This window comes from Alosa alosa, chromosome 12, assembly GCF_017589495.1.
Source record: "Alosa alosa isolate M-15738 ecotype Scorff River chromosome 12, AALO_Geno_1.1, whole genome shotgun sequence".
NCBI lineage: Eukaryota > Metazoa > Chordata > Actinopteri > Clupeiformes > Clupeidae > Alosa > Alosa alosa.
Window position 1 is genome coordinate 4,173,724 of NC_063200.1, and position 24,732 is coordinate 4,198,455.

At 40.8% G+C, this 24,732-nt stretch overlaps 1 protein-coding gene across 1 annotated transcript; it reads right to left on the minus strand.

The window, feature by feature from the left end:
- Window positions 1–785: 785 nt before the first annotated feature.
- atp8b1 (ATPase phospholipid transporting 8B1) lies at window positions 786–24,174 on the minus strand. The gene is made up of 28 exons (XM_048258463.1): window positions 23,908–24,174; window positions 17,052–17,222; window positions 16,837–16,934; window positions 13,273–13,386; window positions 13,019–13,117; window positions 12,744–12,805; window positions 11,985–12,057; window positions 11,716–11,786; window positions 10,895–10,977; window positions 10,293–10,451; window positions 9,422–9,510; window positions 8,952–9,142; window positions 8,622–8,830; window positions 8,358–8,401; window positions 8,038–8,194; window positions 7,570–7,758; window positions 7,336–7,448; window positions 6,624–6,788; window positions 5,705–5,816; window positions 5,463–5,538; window positions 5,217–5,340; window positions 4,768–5,053; window positions 4,350–4,573; window positions 4,075–4,158; window positions 3,724–3,969; window positions 2,578–2,716; window positions 2,339–2,469; window positions 786–2,064 (listed from the first exon to the last, which is right to left on the minus strand). The coding sequence occupies exons 2-28, from the start codon at window positions 17,200–17,202 to the stop codon at window positions 1,834–1,836; spliced, it is 3,720 nt and encodes a 1,239-aa protein (XP_048114420.1). The 5' UTR covers window positions 17,203–17,222; window positions 23,908–24,174; the 3' UTR covers window positions 786–1,833.
- Window positions 24,175–24,732: the final 558 nt, after the last annotated feature.

The following is a 24,732-nucleotide window of genomic DNA, read 5'->3' on the forward strand; positions in this document are numbered from 1 at the left end:
AGACAAACATAATATTCAAGGCATGAAGTGGCACAAGTAGGTTCATTATATACTTACATGGTGGATTAAAATACAATGCACTTCTGTGCCTGCATTTCACTACTCTAGTAACAGACCACTAGTTTTCAATTAAGAACCTGTTTCCAGCATTATTGCTTTTTTTTAAATGTAACGTGGCAGCATTGCAAATTTTATGATTTGCTCCAAAAATTGTTATCATCATTAAAGGACCCATATGTAAGATTGTGGCCAAAACTGGTACTGCAATCACTTTCAAATTACTGTAGAGCGATGTATCCCTCCCCTGACTCGAGGTTGCCAACCCAGATGCCGAAACACTACTGACTTTGTGATTAGTAGATAGGTGGAGGGTGGCGCATCAGGGCAAAACACAACATGACATGACAAAACACAACATCAACATCAGTTGAGGGCTGCAACTTCACTTTTTAAATGACAATATCCTGGCCAGACTACTGTTGTCAGTGATATAAGTATTTGAAATGAACATGATTACTTAATGTCTAGTGACATATCAGGGCCATTTTATGATTAATTGAAATACATTTCTTACATACGGTTCCTTTAACTTATTTCCAGGACTGACCCAGTTATGTAGGTGAACATTTAATGATGTCTTGTGATAAGTTGCTGTGTTGAGTTCTGATATCTATAATTGTGGGTTGCAGTTTTGTCTTCACATGATCTGGGAAAGATTGCAGTCTTGCAGCAGTTCTTTGTTCAGAAGACATTGAAGTTGCACAGAAATCACAAATCAGTTTATATCATTAGATATATCTTTATTCATGGTATTTTACAAATTATTTCACATAAAAATGCATCAAGCACATTTGTAAAATGCAGCTTGTCAGAATATAAGGCATTCCGATTTAAGGCCTCTTTGATATCATATTAAAATATAGTTTTAATTTTTGCAAACTGACAGTTATGGTACAAAAGATGTACAGACACAATCGATACACACATTCAAAAATGTAACAGTAACGATATAATTTGAGGCATCTCACTGATGTGTAACCCATCACTGTGTCAGTATCTGTAATTTCAGAGTGGACGTTATCCATGCTAAAAAGGTATGGCATGGAATGATCCTATATTTCTATATCAGATTTGAATGAGGTCAATATATACACATGATGATCAGTAGGTGCAAAATGCATATCATGATCCAAAAATCATGAATTTTGGCTCAAGAGAGGAAACAGAAACACACAGTTAGACTTGTGGAATTCACTTGGAAAGACTGTAAACATCCGTTTTCCACACTGAAGAGGAGACGACTACAGTTCAGGGGAATCCCCTCCTGTTGACAGATCATTAGTTTTCACCCTTTCAAATAAGACTGTGAAGGAAACCAATAAAAAAGTTTCATTAAGATCCAGCATATAAACACAAATGCTGAAATTCTTGCGCTAATGTATGGGAGGCTCATTTTTAAAAACATTTACCTTAACATTTAATTCAACACACACTGTATAGGCCATATATATATATATATATATATATATATATATATATATATATATATATATATATATATATATATATGAACAGGAGGGGAACACAAAAGCTTGAATTACACTTGCCAAATGCCAACCCTCAACACTGATACCGAAAGAAGGAAAAAGATAAGACAAGATAGAGCATCAGTCAGGTTTACCATAGTGGTCCTGACAATAAGATATTTAAAATAAGAACTTAAAATCCTGAGATATACATTTTGTCATACTAATGTACAACATTAAAACCAGTGGCGGTCCTCGGTGAGCTTCAGAGAGTGAGTCTTTTAGTGCAGTGGCGCCAGGCCGGCCCTCAGATGTTCTCGGCCTGAGGGACCTCGCGGATGCTGTCCTGAGGGCTGCGCCGGGCCCCGGGCCTCTGGCGGAAGCTGCGGCCGGAGGCGATGAGGTCCGCGTAGCCCCGCGAGTGGGAGAAGGCGTATGCGGAGCGCCGGGAACGCCGGCCGCGCTGGAACGCAGTGGGCTTCTTCTTCCGCTCCTCCTCCTCTTCCTCAGCCTCGTACTTCCTCCTGTTTCTCTGGACCTGTAGGCACATTCACACGTGGAAGGTTACAAACACTACAAATGGTATGAACAGGTCTCCCGTTTTCTGAAAAACTCTAATTTTTTTAATGAACCCCCTCGCAAACAGCCATCCTATGTACAAAATTATATTTATAATATAAATAAAAGAGTGAAAAAGAAAACGTGAAAAAAACAGGAAATGGTATTGGCTACAGCAGCTTGAAAAACATTTATACAAAACTTCTAAATGGATTTGAGCTTTGAGATTTGTTTGGTGTAAGCCAGTGCTGTACCTTATCTCCAACACCGGGCCATATGGTTTTGCAGAGGAACTGGATGCAGATGACTGGGAGCAGGCTGATGCCCACCGTCAGAATGATCGTCAGCCACAGGTAGGGCTGCCTCAGAGCGTTAGAGGCCACACCTGCCAGGCAATACAACAGCCTACTGGTTAGACCATTACAAACACTGACTAACAGGTTTAACAAAAAAAAAATAGTATGCTAATGGCAGTGGTTACATGTGGACTAACCAGTGAATGTAAATGCTGAAGGGAAGAGGACATGTATTCCTGCACTGTGAATGTCAAACATGATGCCGAAGTAGATTGCTATACTGCCCAAAACAGCAAAGCAGTTCACAAACGTCCAGTAGGAAGTGTCAAGGGATATCTGTGAGAAAATATACAGCATTATTACTACTTCTACTACTATTCCAACGATCATGATGATCATCATCCATCATCACTATTATTATTATTATTATCATCATCATCAACTAGATGTACCGCAGAGCGGTACAAAATATGACCGCCGCCCAGTCCAGCACATTTTTTCCACAAAAATAAATCACGCTGAAAGGCCTATATGATTCTAACTGTCTCACTAAATTGCATTATCCACACTCAATTCTCACTGGTATCTGCTAGACAATAAGTACCAAAACATGATTAGTTCATAGATTTCACATGTAAAATTCATTTTATACAACCCCACCCCCATCTTGCCTGTTCATAATTCTGAGAAATTCTTGAATTGTGTGCATGTGTGCGTGTACACGTTTATGTTTATATGTGTGGGTGTGTGTGTGCGTGCTTGTGTGTTTGCCTGAGTATGTGTGTTTGTGCATGTGCATGCATGCGTACATATGTCTACTGTGTGAGTATGTGTCATACGTATGATTACTGTGAATGTATGTGTGTGCGTGTGTATCAGTTTATGCACATGTGTGCACATGGAATGGGTTAACATGACCCCTGGAAGCAAACAAAAGGAAAAAATTGGTCATCCTAGGCCCTATGGTTCTCAAGATATTCACAGAAAACTGTGTCTGCTCTACCCTCCTTTCAGGGGGTCCAGTACAGCGGGGGCTACAGATCAAAACAAAAAACGATGGTTCCATGCTATCCATGTGGGGTTACATGCCCACCAAGTTTCGTGTACCCCGGTCTTTCAGTGTCCCGGGAATCCTTGACGGAAATTTGGACATGCGACAAAGAAAAAAAAAAAAAAATCTGACTAAACAGCTTCGCTGCGCGGCGGTCATAATTATTATTGTTATTACATATTTACTTTATAAACACAATTAGACAAATGTTCCTGTTCACTGAAATGAGAAACGGAGGAAGGAGGTGATTAAACCTCATGAGAATGGTGGTAGGCTGACTTGTCTCATGTACCTGTAGGTTAACGGTGAATATGAGTGAGGAGGCGGTGACAACAGCAAATGATTGGTAGTCCGAGGGCGCCTCCCCATCCTGACCCATGGTCTGCAGGAAAGCTCCGTACGGAATGAAGAAGATGATGAGGGAGGTGAAGATGCCATGGAACAGACTGATGAAGAAGGTCTTGTAGTTGAAGAGGATGCCTTGCTGGCCCGGTGTATAAAGCTTTGGGAACTTCAAACTGAGTTTGTCACTGACGTCCTTTGAGAAACAAAAAGCACAATCACATCAATATAAAGGCAAAGTTTTTATGTGCCGTTTTTGAGAAGACTCAATTATCTGGGAAACTGCATAAAATAATAGTACCTGATCAAGCAGACCCACTAGGAGAACAGGCAAACTGCTGTAGGCCACATTGTAAAGAGTAATGAACCAGTCCTCATAGGCAACCTGTGGGAACACAAGAATATTTACTTAATCATGATTTATGTTTATCAATGTAAATACATCCGGCAGTACGGCAGTCATTTAAATCCAGTGTAAGGACTAGGTTCATTTATTTGAGAAGAGGACAGCTTTGCTCCTCATTATTTGGGGTGAAAAGCTGTTTCCTAAGGCAGGAGGCCTATTTTGCCACTCACCTGTGACGAGTATCCACTAAAAAAGGAGTACCAGAAATGGACCAGGGTGAAGGCAAAGTTCTTGTAGAAGAAGTAGCGCAGGAACTTGCACATGCGGATGTAGGACCAGCGGCCATGCACCAGCAGGAGGCGCTCCAGGTAACGGAACTGGGCGAAGGCATAGTCACTGGACATGACAGCCTGCATGCCCTCCTGCCCACTGATGCCAACACCGATGTCTGCCGCTGCAAGAGCAATGATCATGACTTTGTGGAACAGAGGAATGCCACTACCTTATAACCTCTTTTATAAAAAACATTTTAGTTTCTCTTTGAACTTTGATTTCATCATTGATATATGACCAAAAATGGATCATAATTACTGAAACATTTACTGTGAACAGACAAATTAAATATGATCAGTCTTAAAAATGACGTACTCTTGATCATGTTGACGTCATTAGCTCCGTCGCCGATGGACAGAGTGACCGCCTTTTTGTACCTCTTCACCAGGCTCACTACGTTGGCCTTCTGCTTGGGCGTGACGCGGCAGCAGATGACGGCGCTGCACTCGCACGCCATGTCCACAAAGTCCTCCTGGCGCATCTCCTTCTCGATGTCGTCCTGCGGCTGGTTGTCCTGGGGGTTGCTGGGAGATGGCCTCTTCCCCAGCCTCCTGAGGCGCAGGCGACGGCGCTTCTTCTTCTTCTCATACAGAATCTCGTTCTGGGGGGGGTGGAAACATTGGGTTCCATCACAAACATGCAAACCATGAAATGTATTGGACGATTAAGTGTGTAGCCAAAGTGCGGACTAAGACAATATTTCTGAGTTGTTCTTTTTTCCATTTTGTTGCTTTTTTGTTTGGTTGTGTTGATTTAGAACATACCAGCCATCCACCAGTGATGATGAGCGCATTTTTCTCGTTGCCAGAAAAGAAAGGTTCTTTGGTCTTTTTGGCCTTGGCAATGGGGTTATTTCTCCTGTTTGCCTGTCGAATTGTCAGCTTTTCACTGTTAGAAACACGCAAAATAAACACAGAAAGTATGAGATAAGTCTGGAATTATAGGAAATTCTTAGTAAATACAAGGTTAGTGAGGCTTAAGAGTTTGATTGGCTGTTACTAAAAACATACTTCACATCTTCACCATAATGGATCTGCATGTCATCCGTAAGCAGCTCACATGAGTAGCCAATGTTCTCAGCCGTTTCTGCAGATAAACCCGGAAATGTACAAGATGATGCAAAAACAGATCCTACTAAAAAACTGCAATACATCACAACTACATACAACAATTAGCACCTCTCCCCTCAAAGAAAAATAAGTTTTCATTGTCAAAATCTATTGTTGGCCGTTTACTGACACTTCAGATTTACCTTTCTTATCTCCAGTCAGGACCCAGATTTTGATGTCAGCCTTGGCAAGTTTAGCAATTGTCTGTGGAACCCCATCCTGGAGCTTATCTTCTATTGCGGTTGCACCAATGAGCTGCAGACACACAACTGATTTAAAACACCATCTTCTCCAAATCTATTTGGAAAAAGCTGTCAGCTTCATTCTCAGCTCATGCTCTGAAAGTGATCCCCAACAATATTGTTCGTCCTATCGTTACATTTATAATTTATGTGTGGACGTGGTCATTCATATTAGCTAGAGCGATACTTTTTTGCCGTTAACATTCTTGGTGTGAATGGCCCTTTATTCCTCAGAGGTGCAGCAAAACTAACAAATAATTATTTATATTACTGTGAAAACGTAAATAGACTTAAAATTAAAAGGTGCAGTCAGCGATTGTTTGCTAATGTTTATTATTATATTTAAATTTATTAGCAGACATTTTTTTTCCATGTAACACATATGATGTTTTAACCAAGGACCAAAGGAAACACACCAGAGAGGTAGCTCACTCTTTCACTATCCCCTGAGAAACCCCACACAGGGTTTCAATTTTTTCCAGTTTTCCTATCCTGGGCTGTCTACAGAGACCGTTTTTTTTTCCTTTTTCAGTGTACTCACAGAATGGGCAGCTAGCGGATTGAGAGAGGATGCTTCCTGAATGTGACGAAAAACCTTGAGCTTGAAATCACGTACAATCACTGACTGCATCTTTAAATCATGTGTATTCTTTAATGCACCTTTTCTTATAACTGCTGCTTTCTTAGGTCATATAATTAACCCTGATGAATTATAAATAACTGATTAATTTTGATGTCCTTTGCCAACAAACTGACTTGGTAACAAAAACACATCAAGACTACAGGTATAAACACTGTGATGATGCTGATATTTTCTCACCATCATGTCCTTCTCCAGCAGTTCGTACACCCGGTCCAAGGCCTCCTCTCGGTTTGACGTTGCTACACTGGCCTCCTTGTGTTTCCGAGACCAGGCCTGAAAGTCTGCCTGACTGATGTCCTTGTAGCACAAGCACAAGGTCCGCAGTGTCTCATTGGCAAAGATCTAAAGGTGGAAAACACCAGGACTTGTTATTTACTAGTAGTTACTAGTGCGATGAGGACATCACAGTGGTTTCATGTTTTCCCACAGTTTCCACAAATCGTTCACACTTGGTTCATTCAGGTCAACAACGCTTTCAAAAAAGCAGTAGTGGTCTTTTCAATGTAAATGTAAATCAGGTTTCTCGGCCAAGTATATTTGCGGATACAAGGAATTTGGTCTCTGCATTTATCCCATCCGTGAATTAGTGAACACACAGAGCACACAGTGAACACACAGTGAGGTGAAGCACACACTAACCCGGAGCAGTGAGCTGCCTTGCTACAGCGGCGCTCAGGGAGCAATGAGGGGTTAGGTGCCTTGCTCAAGGGCACTTCAGCCGTTCCTACTGGTTGGGGATTGAACCGGCAACCCTTCGGTTACAAGCCACAAGCCCGAAGCCCTAACCAGTAGGCCACGACTGCCCCAAAGACTATGCAACTGTGTTTCATGAAGCTGAGGCAGGATATAAAGGCACACACTGGGGTACACTGAAAGGTGCGCATCTTACATCCAGGGCCTCCTGAGTGGTCTCCTTGTGCCGTGATTGTGGGCTTAGGCGCTCGTAGATGACTGTGTCTGCCCCTTTGCAGTACAGGCGAATCCGCCCATCGGGAAACTTCACTGTAAACCCAACACATGAGCACTTCTCAGATGACTGCAAGATGATGCAAACAAACACATGCTCACAGAGTTATAAACACAATTTGCTTAATATTTGCATCATAAACCAAAAGTCACTCACAAAGAATGGACATGCGCTTGCGATCGCTGTTGAAGTCCAGCAAAGCCAGCATCTCGTAGGTGGCCTCTGTGCCCATCTCGTTGATGGTGATGGTGTCCTGGGTCCGGGACAGGAAGACAAAACCAAAGTTCCGGGCAGCAGTCACAAGGGCACCTTCATCAGGAGAAGCAGCCTGATAGACCAGCTCACCTGAAAGGCAGAAAAGTTAGTTGATACGTAGGGCTTAACCAAGAGAATGGCCAAACAACTAAGGAAAAACTCTGGAAAAATTGTTACAGTATAGCCCATTTTAATAGATAGAGATAGATAGATAGATACTTTATTGATCCCCAGGGGAAATTCAAGAATTATCTATACAGTACCATTCCTACAGTTATTTATGTTTCCTGTGAGCAATAATGCTACATTAAGAAACTTTTAGGGTTGTTTACATATTTTCATATTGGATCTTGGACTTCATTTCCTCACCTTCCTTTTCCTCCACCATGACAGTGTGACAGAGGGACAACAGCTTGAAGAACTCCAGAATATCCTTGTCCTTTTTTGACTGGATACAGGTAACGAGGTAATGGTCAAAGAACTGGAACGTCCTGTCAGCGTAAGGGAACTTGCTGAAGTCCACTGGCTGCAAAACAATAAGAGAGAAAAAAAAATCCATTAGCAACCGAGATTGTACTTACTGTAATGTATTTATTCAGTCCACTGAAATATGCTTGTAATGGACACAAAAATGGATTCATAATTATGCATTTTTGCATAATAATTAAATCTCAAAAAGGAATTATTACCCGTCCACGGTCTAAAGTCACTCCCTCCGCACTTGTGGGATCCCCTAAAATAGAAGAGAGAGACCAAGTTCATTATCAAGCAAACAACTTGGTCAAAGACTATGGAATTTCCTCAATTTTAACATTCTGGAAAACAAGAAATGTATTCTCTACTCTCGTGAAACATGTTATGCATTGATATAGTCCACTACAGTCTGCTAGACAGAAAATGGCTGGAAGATGTAGTGACCAGGTCAATGGGTAAAAGGTGATCATGAGGCTAACCATAGCTACGCCCAGAAATGGTGCACTTCTTGAAGGCCATGATGTTCTGGGTGAGAGTGCCAGTCTTGTCGGAGAAGATATACTCAATCTGGCCCAGTTGCTCATTGAGGGTGGTGGTGCGGGCCTTGGCTGGGGTGTCCTTCTCTTGGTAGTACATTTGTAGGTCCCAGTTGATAAACTTACTCTGACCCAGACGAATGACCTCCACGCTGCATGGCCAGGAGACAAAAACACATCACATTTTTGGCGAGCATTTTCTTGCTCCCCTCTTCCATCTTCCATTTCCCAGAGAGGGTGTTTGGCAGATGGGGTATATAAACATGTCCTTACCTGACATAGAGAGAGATGGGCACCATGGTGTTGAGGACAATGATGTAGCCCCAGAAACTGAGGAAGCCCCTGTAGGAGGCAGTCTGGGCTTTGCCATCAAAGAGGTACCAGGCCTTGCTGCCAATGTCCTCATACCAATATGTATGACCGATAGCCAGGCCAGCACACACCAAAATCAACACGACAAAGATCTACAGCGAGACAGAGAGAGAGAGAGAGAGAGAGAGAGAGACAGAGACAGAGACAGAGACAGAGAGAGAGAGAGAGAGAGAGAGAGAGAGAGAGAGAGAGAGAGAGAGAGAGAGAGAGAGAGAGAGAGAGAGAGAGAGAGAGGGAGAGAGAGAGAGAGAGAGAGAGAGAGAGAAAATGCACCATTATAACAATAACGATTTTAATAAATTGAGATAACCAATTTTAATAAATTATATATTTGAATCATACAGTCCCTAATGATCAATGCAGAGCCTTACAGTGTAAACCATGTAATTCATCAGCTGATCAATTTTTGTCCTCTTGAACCGCGTCTTGCCTCCATTTCTCATGATTTTGGTGTCAAATCCTGAAAGTCGACACGGTAAACGCAAACAGATGATGACAGATAAATGCATTAGGCAAGAGCAAAACTGCAAGATTTTCTTCAAGAAAAAGGTAAAAAAAGAGAGGGTGCATTTCCTAGTCAATGACTCCATGGTGTTGTAGGTAGACTGCTGCAATTTTTTAATATGAAAACAAGAAAGTATGTGATAGGTGGAGAAAGAGAATAGTACAACACTGCCTTCCTCTCTTGTAGCGCCCCAGATGTTATTAACAAACTGACATTTCACTATATTCTCTTTCTCCGGGTTTATACATTTTAAAAAGCTGCACCTGCTTAAATTATAAGGTGCTGAGATCCTCTTGTCTATTTGGCAAAGAACATCAAAGGTACTCTGTGATTTTCTGTGTGTCCCTGCCTGTGTCCAGTATATGGACAGGCGCATCTCAAAAAAATAGATCATGGAAAAGTTATTCCTGTCATTTATTTCAGTTAACTGAAACTTTCATATATTTTTTATGACAATTTCTGTTTTAATCCACCTTAATTATTCTAATCTTGATGATTAGAGTTAACAGCTCATGGAAATCAAAATTCCAGTTTCCAGAAAAATATTATAATAAAGAATTTATAATACAGAAATGTTGACCTGAGAAGAGCTCTAATTAGCTAATTAAGTCAAAATACCGGCAATGGTTTCCTGAGCCTTTAATCTCTGTCTGGGCAGGGCCTTGGGCTTTTCCATGGTTTTCACATTTTTTGAGATGCACCTGTATGTTTGCCAATCAGCACGCAGCTTCTCTGACCTGCGTAAATGACCAGGGCGTGGCTCAGTTCGGTGTTGCGCACTCTGCAGCCCCTGAGCAGCAAGTTGTCCAAATCGAGGGGAAAGCGGTCATTTTTCCAGTGCATTGTCCCTGTGAACTTGTCCAGCCGGTTGTTTGGCTCCTCACAAACAACTGTAGCTGTAGGACAGACAAACGACATTTGTAACATTTTTAGACTTCAAACACATTTTGTTTTTCATTTTCATATAGTTACAATTGTCTTCGATGCATTAAAAGTTGCATTTAAAAATGGCATTTTCTTGTGGCATCTTTTCCCTTTTCATCTAAACTTGCCTAAGCCAATGAACAGTTTTGAAGAACTGACAACCGTCAAAAATTAGTCTGTTCCAAGTCAGTTTACCATTTACAATTCTATATGCTCTGAAAAGGGGCTCTTTTTTTCTATGATGGGATCTTACTACTAAGGCACTTGCTAATGTCTTCATAAAGGAGGCATTTTAACAGTTAAGTCAACTTTGTTGAGAAACTTGTGTGAAGGAGTTTGATGACATGGGGTTCTTAGTTGTTTTCCAACTGAAAGATAAGTGACGAGGATAATTGGGAACCAGTTGCATAAATACCATTAAAACCAGCCATCTGATTTTCCTCCTGTAGATGTTCATCTGTCACTTTCAGCCCCATCTTGAACTTCAGGTTTGTCTCCCTGAAAGAGACACAGACAAGAGGATTTATAATACAACCTTCCAAATTAATCTGAAGGGTCATGTTCTGTGGGACAGATAGGTAGGCATTGACAGGTCATATATATGGAGCATGGAAAGAGGAAGCAACAAGAAAAGTGAATAATACTGTTCATTACCAGGATCAATTCATTGCTTTTGTATGTTTGACTAAGAGGCGTTTTTCCCCCAATCCTATTAAAAATGTCCAGGTAACCAAACAATGCAAGAGTGTTACACTACAGCATGCCAGTAAGACTGCTTTGTAATGGATGTCTAATGGTGTTCTCTTTAGCAAATATTGACACATTGATTAGGAAACCGTACAGTACAGTACAGAACATGGAGATACACAATGACTCAACATATACAACTATGTTCATTTTTTGATAGTCAGGGAGCCAGGCAGTGAAACACAGCAGATTTTAAGTTAACCTATGTTGCATGTCAGGTCGTAAATAACATACATATAGGTAATTAATCTAGAGCCAAATACCTCATGTACATGTATCGAAATGCACAAAGATCTTAACCCAGCTACACACCACTAAAAGATAGCTCACAAAGATGACCAGTTGAATGATTCAGCTAATGTCATATTAACGACCAATTCAGTCCATAAACCATATTTCAGTTTGACCTTTACTCAGTTTTGGAGGATAAAGCAAATATCGTCAGGATAAAACCAAAGCAGGGGAAATTCACACTCAGTTACATCTCACCCATCAAGCTCAGCTGTCTCCACATAACAAAGACTGTTAGGATTTGAACTGGACAGCAACAGAAGATCGGCCTGAATGAAATCAGATGTTGCAAGTGGAAAATGATGTGCATTAGAATCAGGTGTAAATAAAAGAAAAAACAATTGTCCCTGTTGCCCATTTCTACATAGTCAGGTAAAATCACAGAGAAATTATCTAATGCAGTGGGTGGAAAGCAACACAAAACCATATCTTACATGAGAACTTGTTATAATATATTATTAACTTACAGGAATGAAATCATTCTTCTTCAATCGAACCACATCACCAACTTGAATAAATCTCCACTTGGATTCCTGGAACCTTTAGAGGATGCACATAATGTCAGACCACTGGAAAATTAATATTATTTTTATTTCATTTACCAAAGGACCATTAGTTTGCATATCTTAAGAAGTTAAGTCATATACTCTGAAGTGGAAGTACTACTGCAGACAGTGAACAGCAAACAAGTGTTTAGGTTTAGTACTTTCAATAGTGGGCATGAAAAAAAATCAGTTTAATCAGTGTAATCAGTTTTATTACTTTTAGTATCATTTCTCATGTTTATTTAATTCAAAATATCATAATGCTTTGTAAAATATTGTACAAACATTTGATAAAATATTGTAAAAATGATAAAAAAATATAGATGTCACTTTATTATAATATTATAAAATTGCAAAAATTAAGAAACAGCAATGACAAACATGTCAGCACTTATATGTGAATAAGAGTGCCTTTGAAGGTAAGCAGATTCTGCTCTTACCAAAGAGCAAATCCCAGATATGAAAACATTGGTGAAGGTCAGAATTTGGGGGGGGGTTGGCTTTTAAGAACAAATTTAAATGTTTGATGAATGAGGACAATTAGGTCTACTTTTATCAATTCGCAATTCATTCCAATTGACACCAATTTAAAAGGCAAAATGAATTCATATCACATGATATCTGTGAATCTCCGTGAGAGTAAGTGAGTGGATTTACGATGTCCATGTGTTCTGATCTTACCTGCCATCCTGCAGCACCTCACACTTCCTGTTGTTGATCTCTTTATCCATCCTGTGCCGGGCCTAACAGAGCAGAAACCAGACCCAGAGCAACGGTCAGACCTGCCCATGGTGGCTTTATCCTTCCTAAATCATCCTCTTTGCATTTTGTGTACTGGTCATATTTTAATTAGAACCTCGGCCTGTGGGCCTGCTTACCAAGCTTATGGATCACATCAAATGTATTTGACAACATACTAAAGTCATTCAGTGTCTGTATAGCTTCGTATAACTCACCAAGTCGTCCACAAGGTCTTTGATGGCAGTGATGCCCAGCACTAAGACTAAAGGCACCAGGGTCGTGTACCAAGGCAGTGTGGAAATTTCAGGAATGATCTAACCAAGGCGAAAGACAGGACGTCAAATTTCATTTCAGATTTGCCAAAACGGTCAAGCCATTTTATGAGGCTTTGTTAGTGCTACATCCAGGTGGTACAATTAAGATGTGTGTTGTGTTTACCAATTGTGAAACCTGAGAAGCGGAGATGTACCTGTAAAATTAGCAGCGCCAGGAAGTAGAGGTTTGCTACTCGCTTAAACTGCTCATACAGATTCATGGGAATGAATGTGAGCACATTGTACTTGTACGTACGGATGGCATTTCCCTAGAAGAAAAGGAAGGATGATTACTTATTAAGATTAACATCTTGTACAGCTATTTCACCCATCCTACTTGTGATACTGTTTCAATGCAATTTCACCCATTTGTATTTAGAAACAATCAGAAGCCACATGACAAGATCAAATAACATGACACCTTTGTTGCAGAGTACATGACATCTGTTTTTCCTGGATGATTTGGTGTACATGGGTTATTGAGGCATGGGTACAGAAATACTTCCCTGCTTCACTGATTTCCATATATGCAAACAGAAAAAAACTTTCTGCACTTTCTACTCCTACTCCATACAGAGAGGAAGTACCAAGGTGCACACATGTTCAAATATGCCAACAGCACAATTCAAGACTTAGCCAACAGGTTTTTTCCTTTTTAAACAAAACAGGAAATATCACTGTTTATTCAGAGGGCACATGGCAACAAAAGCCTGAGTAACAAAAGACCAGCGTCATTCTGAACTTTGTACCAAGATATTACAGATTCCAGGTACCCATGCCATCAGAAGTCTACTGGACCAACTAAACAAAACCATCAAGGCACATCTCATTGAGGAAACCACCCAATAGAAAAGCAGGGGGAAGTGAGAAACTTTAAAGAAAAGCTAAATCTAAATCATGTCATTTCAAATTAATCACACATATCAGAAGACACATATCTGATGGTAAAACTAGCAGGCTAAACATATTGGGATTCCATCAATAACCTGAAACGGATGTAATCTGTTGTTAATCACATTGATCTTGGTCATATAAAGAGAATCATTTCCAAACCTAAACATATTGGGATTCCATCATTAACCTGAAACAGATGTAATATGTTGTTAATCACATTGATATTGGTCAGGCCCGTCGCTAGAAGGCAAGCAAACCAAGCAATTGCTTGGGGCCACGAGACAACGACTGGTTAAAAATAAAATGCAACGACAAACTGTGAGCGCCCCTTTGATAGTCAACTCAGTAAAGTGCAACGACACTGTTACCGGCAATACCGGGATCCCGCTCAAGGGGGCCCCTCTCAGTAGTCGCTGACAGCAGCCAGCCAGCCAGATTTGTGGTCTCTGCTGCCGCGAAAAAAAAAAAAAAAAACCGGCAGTCATAAGGAAGCGGAGTTATGCGTCTGGAAGCCAGAAGAGAAAGGAAGAGGATGACAAGAAAAAACAAGATAGTGGTAAGTGATAAATTACACTGGATAAAATAGCTCTACTTGTCTTGTACAAATGGTGTAATGTTGCAGTAGGAAGGTTAGCCTAGCAAAACAATTGTATGTTAACTACCTGCCTGATGGCCTATGCTGCTTGTAACAAACTAGAACAGTTAGCGCAACTTTTTTTTTATAACGGGATAAGGAAGACGCAGATCTGTTCCAGAATCACTGTTTATCGTATTTAATGACATAACATTGATATAGCTTTGTAATAGGTTTTGATGAAAGTGGCAGCTTCTCTGCTATACTAACTATTCGACCGTGATAATCTATTTACCAAATGGGGGTTAGGAAAACCACACGATAAATTCGGTGCATCAAAGCAGACTGATAGATAGATAGATAGATAGATAGATAGATACTTTAGACTGGAACATTCATGTCTAGTAGTATTCATGCACGCCAGCTGTTTTGTCTTTAAAGTTTAGTCGTCCCCAAACTACGGCCCGCCACCTCATTTTGGGTGGCCCCCCAAAACATGTCCGTGGTATATAGCAACCGGCCCGCACGGGAGTACGACATCGTCAAACTATAACCTCCGCAATTTCCCCCATTCATTCTCTATGGCGAGTCTTAACAGTACACATGTAATACTCTTTTTGTCCACTGGTAGTTGTTTTGGCGCTGTTTCGCGTTTGCCATCAAAAACGGAATGAAATGTAGGCCTATCTGCAGGTAATGAGGCCTATGCTGACTGCATCAGTGCTCAAAGTATTCTAAAAGTTTATCAATGAATTGTTAATAACTAACTAACTTATATTCAAGTAATTTTTCTGTGACTTTCTGGGATAATTATTTTTATTTGTTCAAATGTTGAATGGTGGTCATTTCAGACCACTTCAGCACTTCATAAAATTCTCATAGTTTGAGAACTTTACATTTTCAGAGTTCAGAGTTCACACATTTTTAATGAAATATACTTTTGGGACTACCTGCTAATACTTTTGGGAATGCAAAAGTCTTTTTATTAGTATTATTTAATTTGAGTTACATTTTACACTGATATGGCATGATGGTAATATAAACACAGCTAACAATGGTATTAAATTGCAAAAGCCTATAGATTAAATATAATGGAATATTCAACTAAGGTAGACTGCTGTTGTTCACAGCACTAAGCTATTTATGGTTACTGATATACTCCGAGTCTCTGGCCCTCTCTTACAGCCAGGCATAGTAAGCTGGCCCTCGGAAGAAAAAGTTTGGGAACCACTGCTTTAAAGCATCAGGTGCGTCTGTCTAATTCTCAAACATCAGAATGCTTAAATGCTATGTTAAGCTACAAGTAGGCCTAGGTCAATGTATAACATTAGCTTGGGATGTTTGTACAGTAAGTATTGGTAGTTGTGAAAGCAGCTGCATCCCTTCTAAATATCAAAATATGGAAATGCTAACAAATCTTTTCTTTCTCCCTCAAGGTGCTTTGCTTAAATTTCTCAGCCCTCAGGCTCTTCCTAAGGATACCTCCACTAATGAAGATGGCCTGAAAGGTTAATCTTATGTGTGTGTGTGTGTGTGTGTGTGTGTGTGTGTGTGTGTGTGTGTGTACTTGTATTTATGTTGGATTTTTAAATTGCTATACAACCTGCACTCTTTATAGTTTGAACAATGCATCCTTTTTCTGCATAAGATGGCAGTGTTTTATTTTCTCACTTTGTGAGAACTGAAAAATTTTAATGTGAGTGTGTGTGTGTTTAAGTATGTTGGATTTTACATTTATATTGGATTTTATGGTACTGTGGTGTTTTTGCAAATGTTCAAATGTTCAAAACTAATGCACAGTATGTATATGCAACTGCAGTATTGCACTGTCAAAATTTTGTATTTATATAAACTGTGGGTGAACTTAAACTGTATGGCTATGCGGTGGTTCCTGTAGGCTTTGCGTGCGGTGAGGGGGGGCTCCATGTCCATTTTGCTTGGGGCCCCCAAATTCCTTGAAACAGCCCTGATCTTGGTCATATAAAGAGAATCATTTCCAAACCTAAACATATTGGGATTCCATCATTAACAACACAGATCTCATCTGTTCAAGGCTAATCACATAGGTCAGAGAGGTCTGGGCAAGTCATACCAACAAGGAAGTCCATATCTGCTCTCTCAGCAGCCGTCCCTAAAGCACTATGGTGTTTCAGTGGCAAATATTTACCCTACTGGGTCTTTTCCATCTGTGCCAACAGAAACTTCACATTGTGGTATCAACAAATAAAAAAAACACAGACAAAGCACTTACTGAGTACTTGCTCTTCTTCATACAGAGAAAGGACTTCCGCTGAAACTCAGGCCGTTTACAGTAATCTCTGTCATTTGCTTTGACACTCCAGCTCGATTCTGGAGGAGAAAGCAGAGCAGACATTAGACCAGACTGAAACTAAGACCATTCCAGTACAGTAATATCCTCCATGCAAGCACGCAATGCATTACCAGGCCAGAACCAGCCTGACTCACCACTGCTCTGGATGTCAGGCCCAGGGGCCGCTGGACCGCCATCCTCGTCCATGCTTGGGTCCAACTCATCGTCCGTCTCATCGTCACTGTAGGGCACCACTTCATCGTCTGGCCCCAGGGAACCCTGGGAGTCTGCTCGCCTCCGACTCATCCTGGTGTGTCAGGCAAGTCCTAAAGAGGAGAGGTGGAACAAGGGAAACACGAGGGAAGCAGAAATTCAGTGCCCTCCACAATTATTGGCACCCCTGGTAAAGTTGACTAAAAACAGGTATAAAAATAAATCTTTTGATGATGTATTGTAATCTTACAATGAAAAGAAATCTCCAGCATTGAAGGGAAGCAAATTTATTCTGAGAAAAGGGAAAATCTCAAAGAAATAAATATTTTTGACAAAAACATGTCGCCCACAATTATTGGCACTCCTATTACTTAAGTTAAATAGAGTGTCTGTAAACCTTCAGAAGTAGTTCATGACTTTCTTTTTGACTAAGGTATGAAAATAAAGTGACACAGAGGCTAAATCCCCTAGTCATTTTTCAATATGAGAATAAGACAAGAGAATATGCTACATTTAAACCTGGGAACCTTATTACGGTGCATGATATCATCAAGCCCAAGAAAAACCTGAACATTTTCAATAGAAATCTGTCAATCTCTGCCAAGACACTAAAAGTGGGTCATGATTGGACCATTCATCAGGTTAATGCACCAAAACAAACATCAAGATCAAAACAAATATGGTTTAGTGACCACAACATCTGCCAATGCTGCCATTGCCATCTCAGACCCCTGATCTAAACTCCATAGACAAACAGTGGGGTGAGTGGAAGAGGAGAATGCACAAGGGTGGACCTAGGAATCTGGATGATCTGGGGAGATTTTGTACAGACGAATGGTCTTAAACCCCTTGCTTTGAATTTTCCAGCTTTATGGGGTGTCATAGGACAATATTATGAGTTGTTTTATTGGCAAAGGGAGGCTTAAGAAGGTATTACAAGCAGGGGTATATTGTGGGTGATGTGTTTTTGTTAAAAATATAGGAGTTTGGTTCCAAAATGCTACATCTCCATTTTTAGAAACATTAAAAAGTCTGGTTATTTAATTGTGTATTTTAGGCAATATCAATCAAATTGCAGTTGTGTCGTTTTGATTGAGTAAAGATAAATCAAATAACAATTCCAAATTACAGTTCTACTGAAATTACTTGGAAAACAAAAATGGGGAAAAAATGATTTATGAATTTTGGATCCAAACTCTTTATTTTTGTATGAGATTTTCCCTTCTCTCAGAATAAATTTGCTTCCCTTCAAGGTTGGATTTTTCCTCATTCTTTTCATTGTGACATTACAATAAATGACCAAAAGATGATATCTGATGTGCCAATTATTCTGGAGGATGTTAAAGGGTCTGTCCGACACATTCTCGTTGCATTGCCCCTCCTGGTGCTCCCGTCTGTTTCATGTGTGGGCCTACTCAATATAATCCCAACAAACTAAAAACAAACTAAAACTGGGATAAACTCAGCAGCTCCCTGCCATACCCCACTCTAGCCAATTAGCACATTACTTCACAATGTTGAGGGCAGAACAGCGGGAGTGTTTGTTGTCTGAGAAACTGATGGCCTAGAAACCTGAACACCATTTGGGATAAAAGGTTCTGCTAAATCCCCACTCACTTTACTTCCTGGAGCACAGAGGAAAGGAAAGAATACAATTACTCGCTCCAGAAGTTGCACAAGTCAATTTCTATATTGGTGTAACGGATGCCAGCAAGCTTAGCTGTGCTTGTGGAACGTTGGTAAACCTCACTCCCTGACGCCTCAAGAGTGCTGCTGGCATGCGATTGTTAGCGCGCTCGCCTCCCGATCCGAGGTGCTGCTGTTCACGGGTTCGAGTCCGGGCGTGTGCAGTGCTGAATCGCGCAGGTTCAACACAACGCAGGTTACATTGGCACATCTAAATTGAACTCAAACCAACTGAACCAAAGATCACATTGTTCACAAAGATCAGATCATAAGTCAGTTCACGTTGTCTCTCCACCACGCAGTGTCTACAAATCCCTTACTCTGTTCAATACAGGCATCAATACAGGTAATGCAAAAAGGTTTACTTTAGTGCCAGTACATGTTTTCCATCATGACTAGGAACACGGAAACAAGTGTTTAGTTTGCATTGGGGTGAATCAGACCGGGGTTCGAAAGAATGTGTTAAGGAAACAGCAATGGAGTGTTTATAGGCATATCCATTTTTGCCAGTTCATTCTACCTGGCCCCAACCAGTTTCCCAAGGTTAGAGTAAGATGAGTTATGTAAAAACAACCAGGATGAGCACATGACACCATCTGTCCACACATTTACAAGAACACTTGGTTTAAGAAAAGATTCATTTTACATGTTAGTTACTTCCTGCAAATAATCCCTCTGGGTCTAAAGCACACAGAAGACATGAATGGAATGCCGTACCCGCCCACACATTATGTGAGATTCCAATCAAGCGAGGCACCAACTCCTCAGTTTACAAAATCTCAGAAAAGAAAACATTTTCATAGTTCAGAGAAGAACAATGATATTCTTCTAGGAATACTTCAATGAGCACTGACCCACAACCAAAACTATAGCTTCAATGAAAGTCCAGTCCCCTACTGATGAATGTACATACATCCCATACACAAGAAACCATTAACACAAAGCATTTTATAACCATCAACACAAAGCATGTTATACTTATCATACTAGGCTTTACAAACAAGGCTGCAGCTTAGACTATTTTAATCTTAAAGGAGTGAAAAAGGGTGTGACTCATATGTTCAACACACCCATGTTTACTTCAACATCATTTAGCAGTGATGCAACATAGATAGATAGATAGATAGATAGATACTTTATTGATCCCCAGGGGAAATTCAAGTTTCATGGGATGATAGTATCACTGGTCTTTAAGTAAAGACTCAATCCAGCCCCTGCCCCTACCCACGCTGAAAGCCTTCTATATATCCTTGCTGGTTGCACATCTGATTGAGCTAATGAAGAGAGCCACTGATGAGTGCAGTCAGGTATGCAGGGAAGGGGGAGGGGCAGGAGGAGGAATGATAATGCCTGGTCTGACGAACAGAGGTGAACCCTGCAGCTCCACCCACTGAACCAACAAAAAGAAAAAGACGCAAGCCGATGGCTATCTGACTGTATATATATATATATATATATATACACACATCTTCCATGAACTCAGGGAGTTAACGTCATCATCTGAGTACATCTCAATAGTGCCTGAGCAGTAGACCCATCAATTAAAGTCACGTTGTCCTAGATGGGTGGAGACCGTCATAAGGAAGACAAGACCCCATTAAAATTTATTTTAGGTGCCAGATCTCATATAACATAAAATAACGTACAATAATATGGAACACACAGCAATCTCTTCACCACATATCAGTCAGGCATACGGACAATGATTATGGCAACAGGTGTTTCCATAATGGTGACGGAGGCAGAGGACAGGGAAAACCAGGTTTTGTGTGTGTGTGTGTGTGTGTGTGTGTGTGTGTGTGTGTGTGTAAAGAGGAAGAGAGAAGGAAGGGGAAAGAGAGCTCCATAACACTGCTATAGCAACACACTAGAGCGGCTCAAAGGCAACAGTGAGACGGCGCTTTGAGAGGGACGACAGCAGGCATACCTGCGGGCTGAAACCTGATCCCACTGATTCAGAGAGCCTCACAGCCCCTTTCAGTCCACATCTCAACCTTCCATTCAGATGTCTCCGCGTAAGCAGTGTGTGTAACAAACGCATTCGCCTACACAAATGTCAATACAAAATTCCCACACACACACACACACACACACATACACACACACATGCCTCCCCCAAACAGGTTTCATACGCAGTCTCACAGCAGGGAACCCAGCAGGTGAGAAAAAATAATGACACAGCAGCACCATCAAAGCAGCAATGGGATCATATCTAACACAGCAGCTCATGTAACCGTCTTTATTGTGTTAATGGTGGGAATGATGAAGCAACTGAGGAGGCAAAGACAATAGCCCCTGTACTTGAAAACACACAAGATGGATATTGAAACAGGCCTTAAACTGAAAAGTGTTACAGACTACATTTTTATAAACAGGCACACTTATAGACATAGCTTAGCATAGTACCAAAAGACCATCTGAGGCGACCTGAACTACACAAAGAAGTTTAGAAAGCCAATGAATTTGTATTAACATTTGCAACTATTTGCTTCAAATCCAAAAACAATTCAAATCCAGAGCCGTTCTGCCATTCAGTAGTGTAATAGCTATTTGCCTGTACAGCTCATGGAAACCAAGATTTTACTAATGACTGGAATGATGGGGTTTTGTATGGTAACTCAGCTTTTACTTAGTTGAAGGAGAGAGATGCCGCACACTCCGAGTTATACGCTAATTACTTTATCGCCTCAATAAAGGAATTAGCGTATAACTCGGAGTGTGGGGCATCTCTCTCCTTCAACTAAGTTTTATTCTTAGTTGCCCGCACCTCGATTTTGGTTTGTGTTTGCACCTCTCCTTCCAACTCTGCTTTCACTGTAATAGACTGTCCAGCTCCAGAACTAGACCATTGCTGACTTTCTACTAGCCTGATCACCCATCCCACCCCTCCCCTTCAGACACAAAACAGAAAAGGGTCAACTAGCTTTGTAAGTGTGTGAGGTTACTAAAGAAATTGGGTGTGGTAACAACAGTATCAATGGGGGCTGAATAGAAACCCACCTTTTACATTTGAGTCTCAACACACTTTACATTTAAAAGCCAGTGACATGTACTGCCTGAATGCAGGCATTGCTGGACAGTGTGGATTTCCATGACATGGCATGAACTGTCATCAGACCTGTGATGTAAGTCCCAGATGAACACCAAAAGAGCACAAAAAACTTCATAACATGTTCAAATCTGACATCACAGCATATTTCCAAATTCACTCAACACACATTAAGTGTATTCTATTCAAAGACATTGGCAAATTCAAAACATAAAAACTGGAAAAGATTTCTTTGATTACCAAAGCACAACTGAACTAACATCTAAAACCATTTTGCTTCCACATGATTTAGCCTATTAGCATCCTCCACCCTGCCTTCCACAGAAGCCTCACAAGCTCAGCACACCATATGGCCAAGATATAGAGAAATATAGCCATGTAGCAGTTGTGCATGTGTCACTACCTGCCATCAAGCAAAGGAGCTGGTTTGAAAATGACTGTAAGGGAGCACAAGCGAAGGGTGCTGCACGGAACGCCACACCTGACCTGGAACATCAAATCTGTTCAGAAAAGATCAAGTTACAGACAGATTCCTTGACATTACACCATGAGGGTACTGAGGTGCATGGTTTGGGCATCAGAGCACTTGAACTAGCTTTGCTCACATGAATGCCAACACATCAATATGGCTATAACTACAGAGCCATATTTCACCAAATCTGAATTAGACCGAAATAGACAGAAAGAGTGTATCAGCAGCACCTTCAAGGTCAAGCACCATGCCATTTGGGCACCAAGGAGTATCACTGTTCACATGTACTCTGTAAGCGTTCTACACGTGTGCAAGTGTGGATGTGTGGCAGTTAGCCTCAAGGAGTGTTATACTTCATTAAAGATTGAAAGTTACTGGATACTGTCGACCCACAGAGGAGGTGTTGAAATGAGATGAGAACTTAATGGTTGTGTACACACACTGTAAATTAACTAAATACACAGAGAGACACAAAAGAAGGAGTCCATAGCCCTACAGAAGCAATATGAAATCTCAATGGGTATGGAATCAACCAGGTGAACTCTGGTTAGCCAAGAACCTGTGCACGTTGGGAAACCCTCTGACTTAAATACCATTACCCACACACACACCTTTTATCTTCACCCTTCAGATACTGCCCTCTGGCCTGGAAATCCAAGGCCTTGGTTAATATAGCAGAGTAAAGGGAATGCAATTTCTTGAATTTCTCCTTGAGGCTTGAATTTCCCCTTGAGGATCAATAAAGTATCTATCTAAGCATTGTCTGCCCACTCCCTGTGGCTCCAGTCAACAACAATGCTAAACAAAGTCAACAGCAATACTAAAGAGGGCACTGAAGGATCCAGTTACAGGTAGAAGCCATCTTTGCCCAAACGTTTAATAGGCTAAAAGTGAAATAAGATATTAATACCATGAAGCCACTTCTATTAGGAATATTTTGAGAATAGGCTCCTTCATCATTCTTCAGTATTTCAATGACATGGGAGTTTCATATGAGGTCTGAGTAGACCATTTAACACCCCTAAAAGAACACTGCAAACAATCATGAATAGAGATCACATAGTCATGAATAGATGTGATCTCTATTCATGTTAGTTGAAAATATTAGCCGAGCAAAGAATAGTCATTTCTGGTGTGCTGTGTATCTGGTAAAAAAGAAAAATAGTTTTTGTATGGGGTTTAATCAACTTTAAATCTGACTACAGCAACAACAGCAAAAACGTTAAATATAATTTCAGGGGCGACTTCTTACACTTTTAGTTTTAGCAAGTAATTTGTTGCAGGTAGCCTACGTGGGGAAATCGAGAATAACTACTTTTCGCCACCCTCAACTATGAGCAACAACATAGGCCAACGTAAGAAACGTTTTGACAGCACATCCCTCCCGACTTCTTGTTGTTGATCAACAATTTATTTAATTAATTGAATGATTCAAGCTATTAAAGCTGCTTGTAAATTATTAGGTAGACTACATTAAACAGTTCAAAACAACATTATGTGGCTAAATTGTCTTCTGTCTGACACCATAACAGCGTGGTGCTGCATCTTTCACCGTGCGTAGACCAACAGCAAACTGGTGTAAATAACTTACCCGTTTTCTCTTTTCTTCAACAGATCGTGCTGCTAATCAATGATGACTTATCTATTCATTTATCGAGCTATAGCTCCATGTTTCTTCGCTTCTATCTCAGTCAGCCGCTGGGTTTGGTCAACACCCTTTACCTGAGAAATGGCCACCTTTGCCTTAGCCAAACTTGCTAAACTCGTCTGACGAGGTGAGTTTACAGGTAGGCAGGCAGGCAATCTCCACCTTACTGTTGGAAAATGGAGGGCTTGGTCATTGCCAGAGGATGCCGCGAGATAAAAGACATTGTGTGCGACTGATTTAATGAGAACACGTGACCCAACAGGTAGGCTCAGGTAGATCACAGTTTTGTGTGTTGGATCAATCAATTTTGACCTAATTTAATTTTTACATAATTTTGATCAAACAATTTTCAGTGGTTTTATGAGACCCATAAGGAAAACATACAAGTAGCCTATCCCGATCTGCGTCTTATTTTACGCAGTAGATGTAGGCTATGGCACCTACTCGTGTTTAGGCTATCGTATTCAGGTTCTGGTTCTGCTTCTTTATCATCTTCGGAACTAGACCTATTTGATGATACCGCTGGGTTTCACTGAGATGACTGTAATCTTACTACTCAGAGACTGTGCGTTGGTTAGACTTTTGGTTACCTGCAGTGCAGAGTGATTTGCCTCCCTCTACTGGTAAAAGGCAATCGATCGATGAATTCCTTCGCCTGAGAGTGTTTTAATCGGGTCTCTCTTTCTCAGTGTGTGGGTGTGCCTGACTCTGTGCCTGTGTGCTCACATACTTGGCAGGGATGGATTACTGCACGGGCCTACCGGGCCC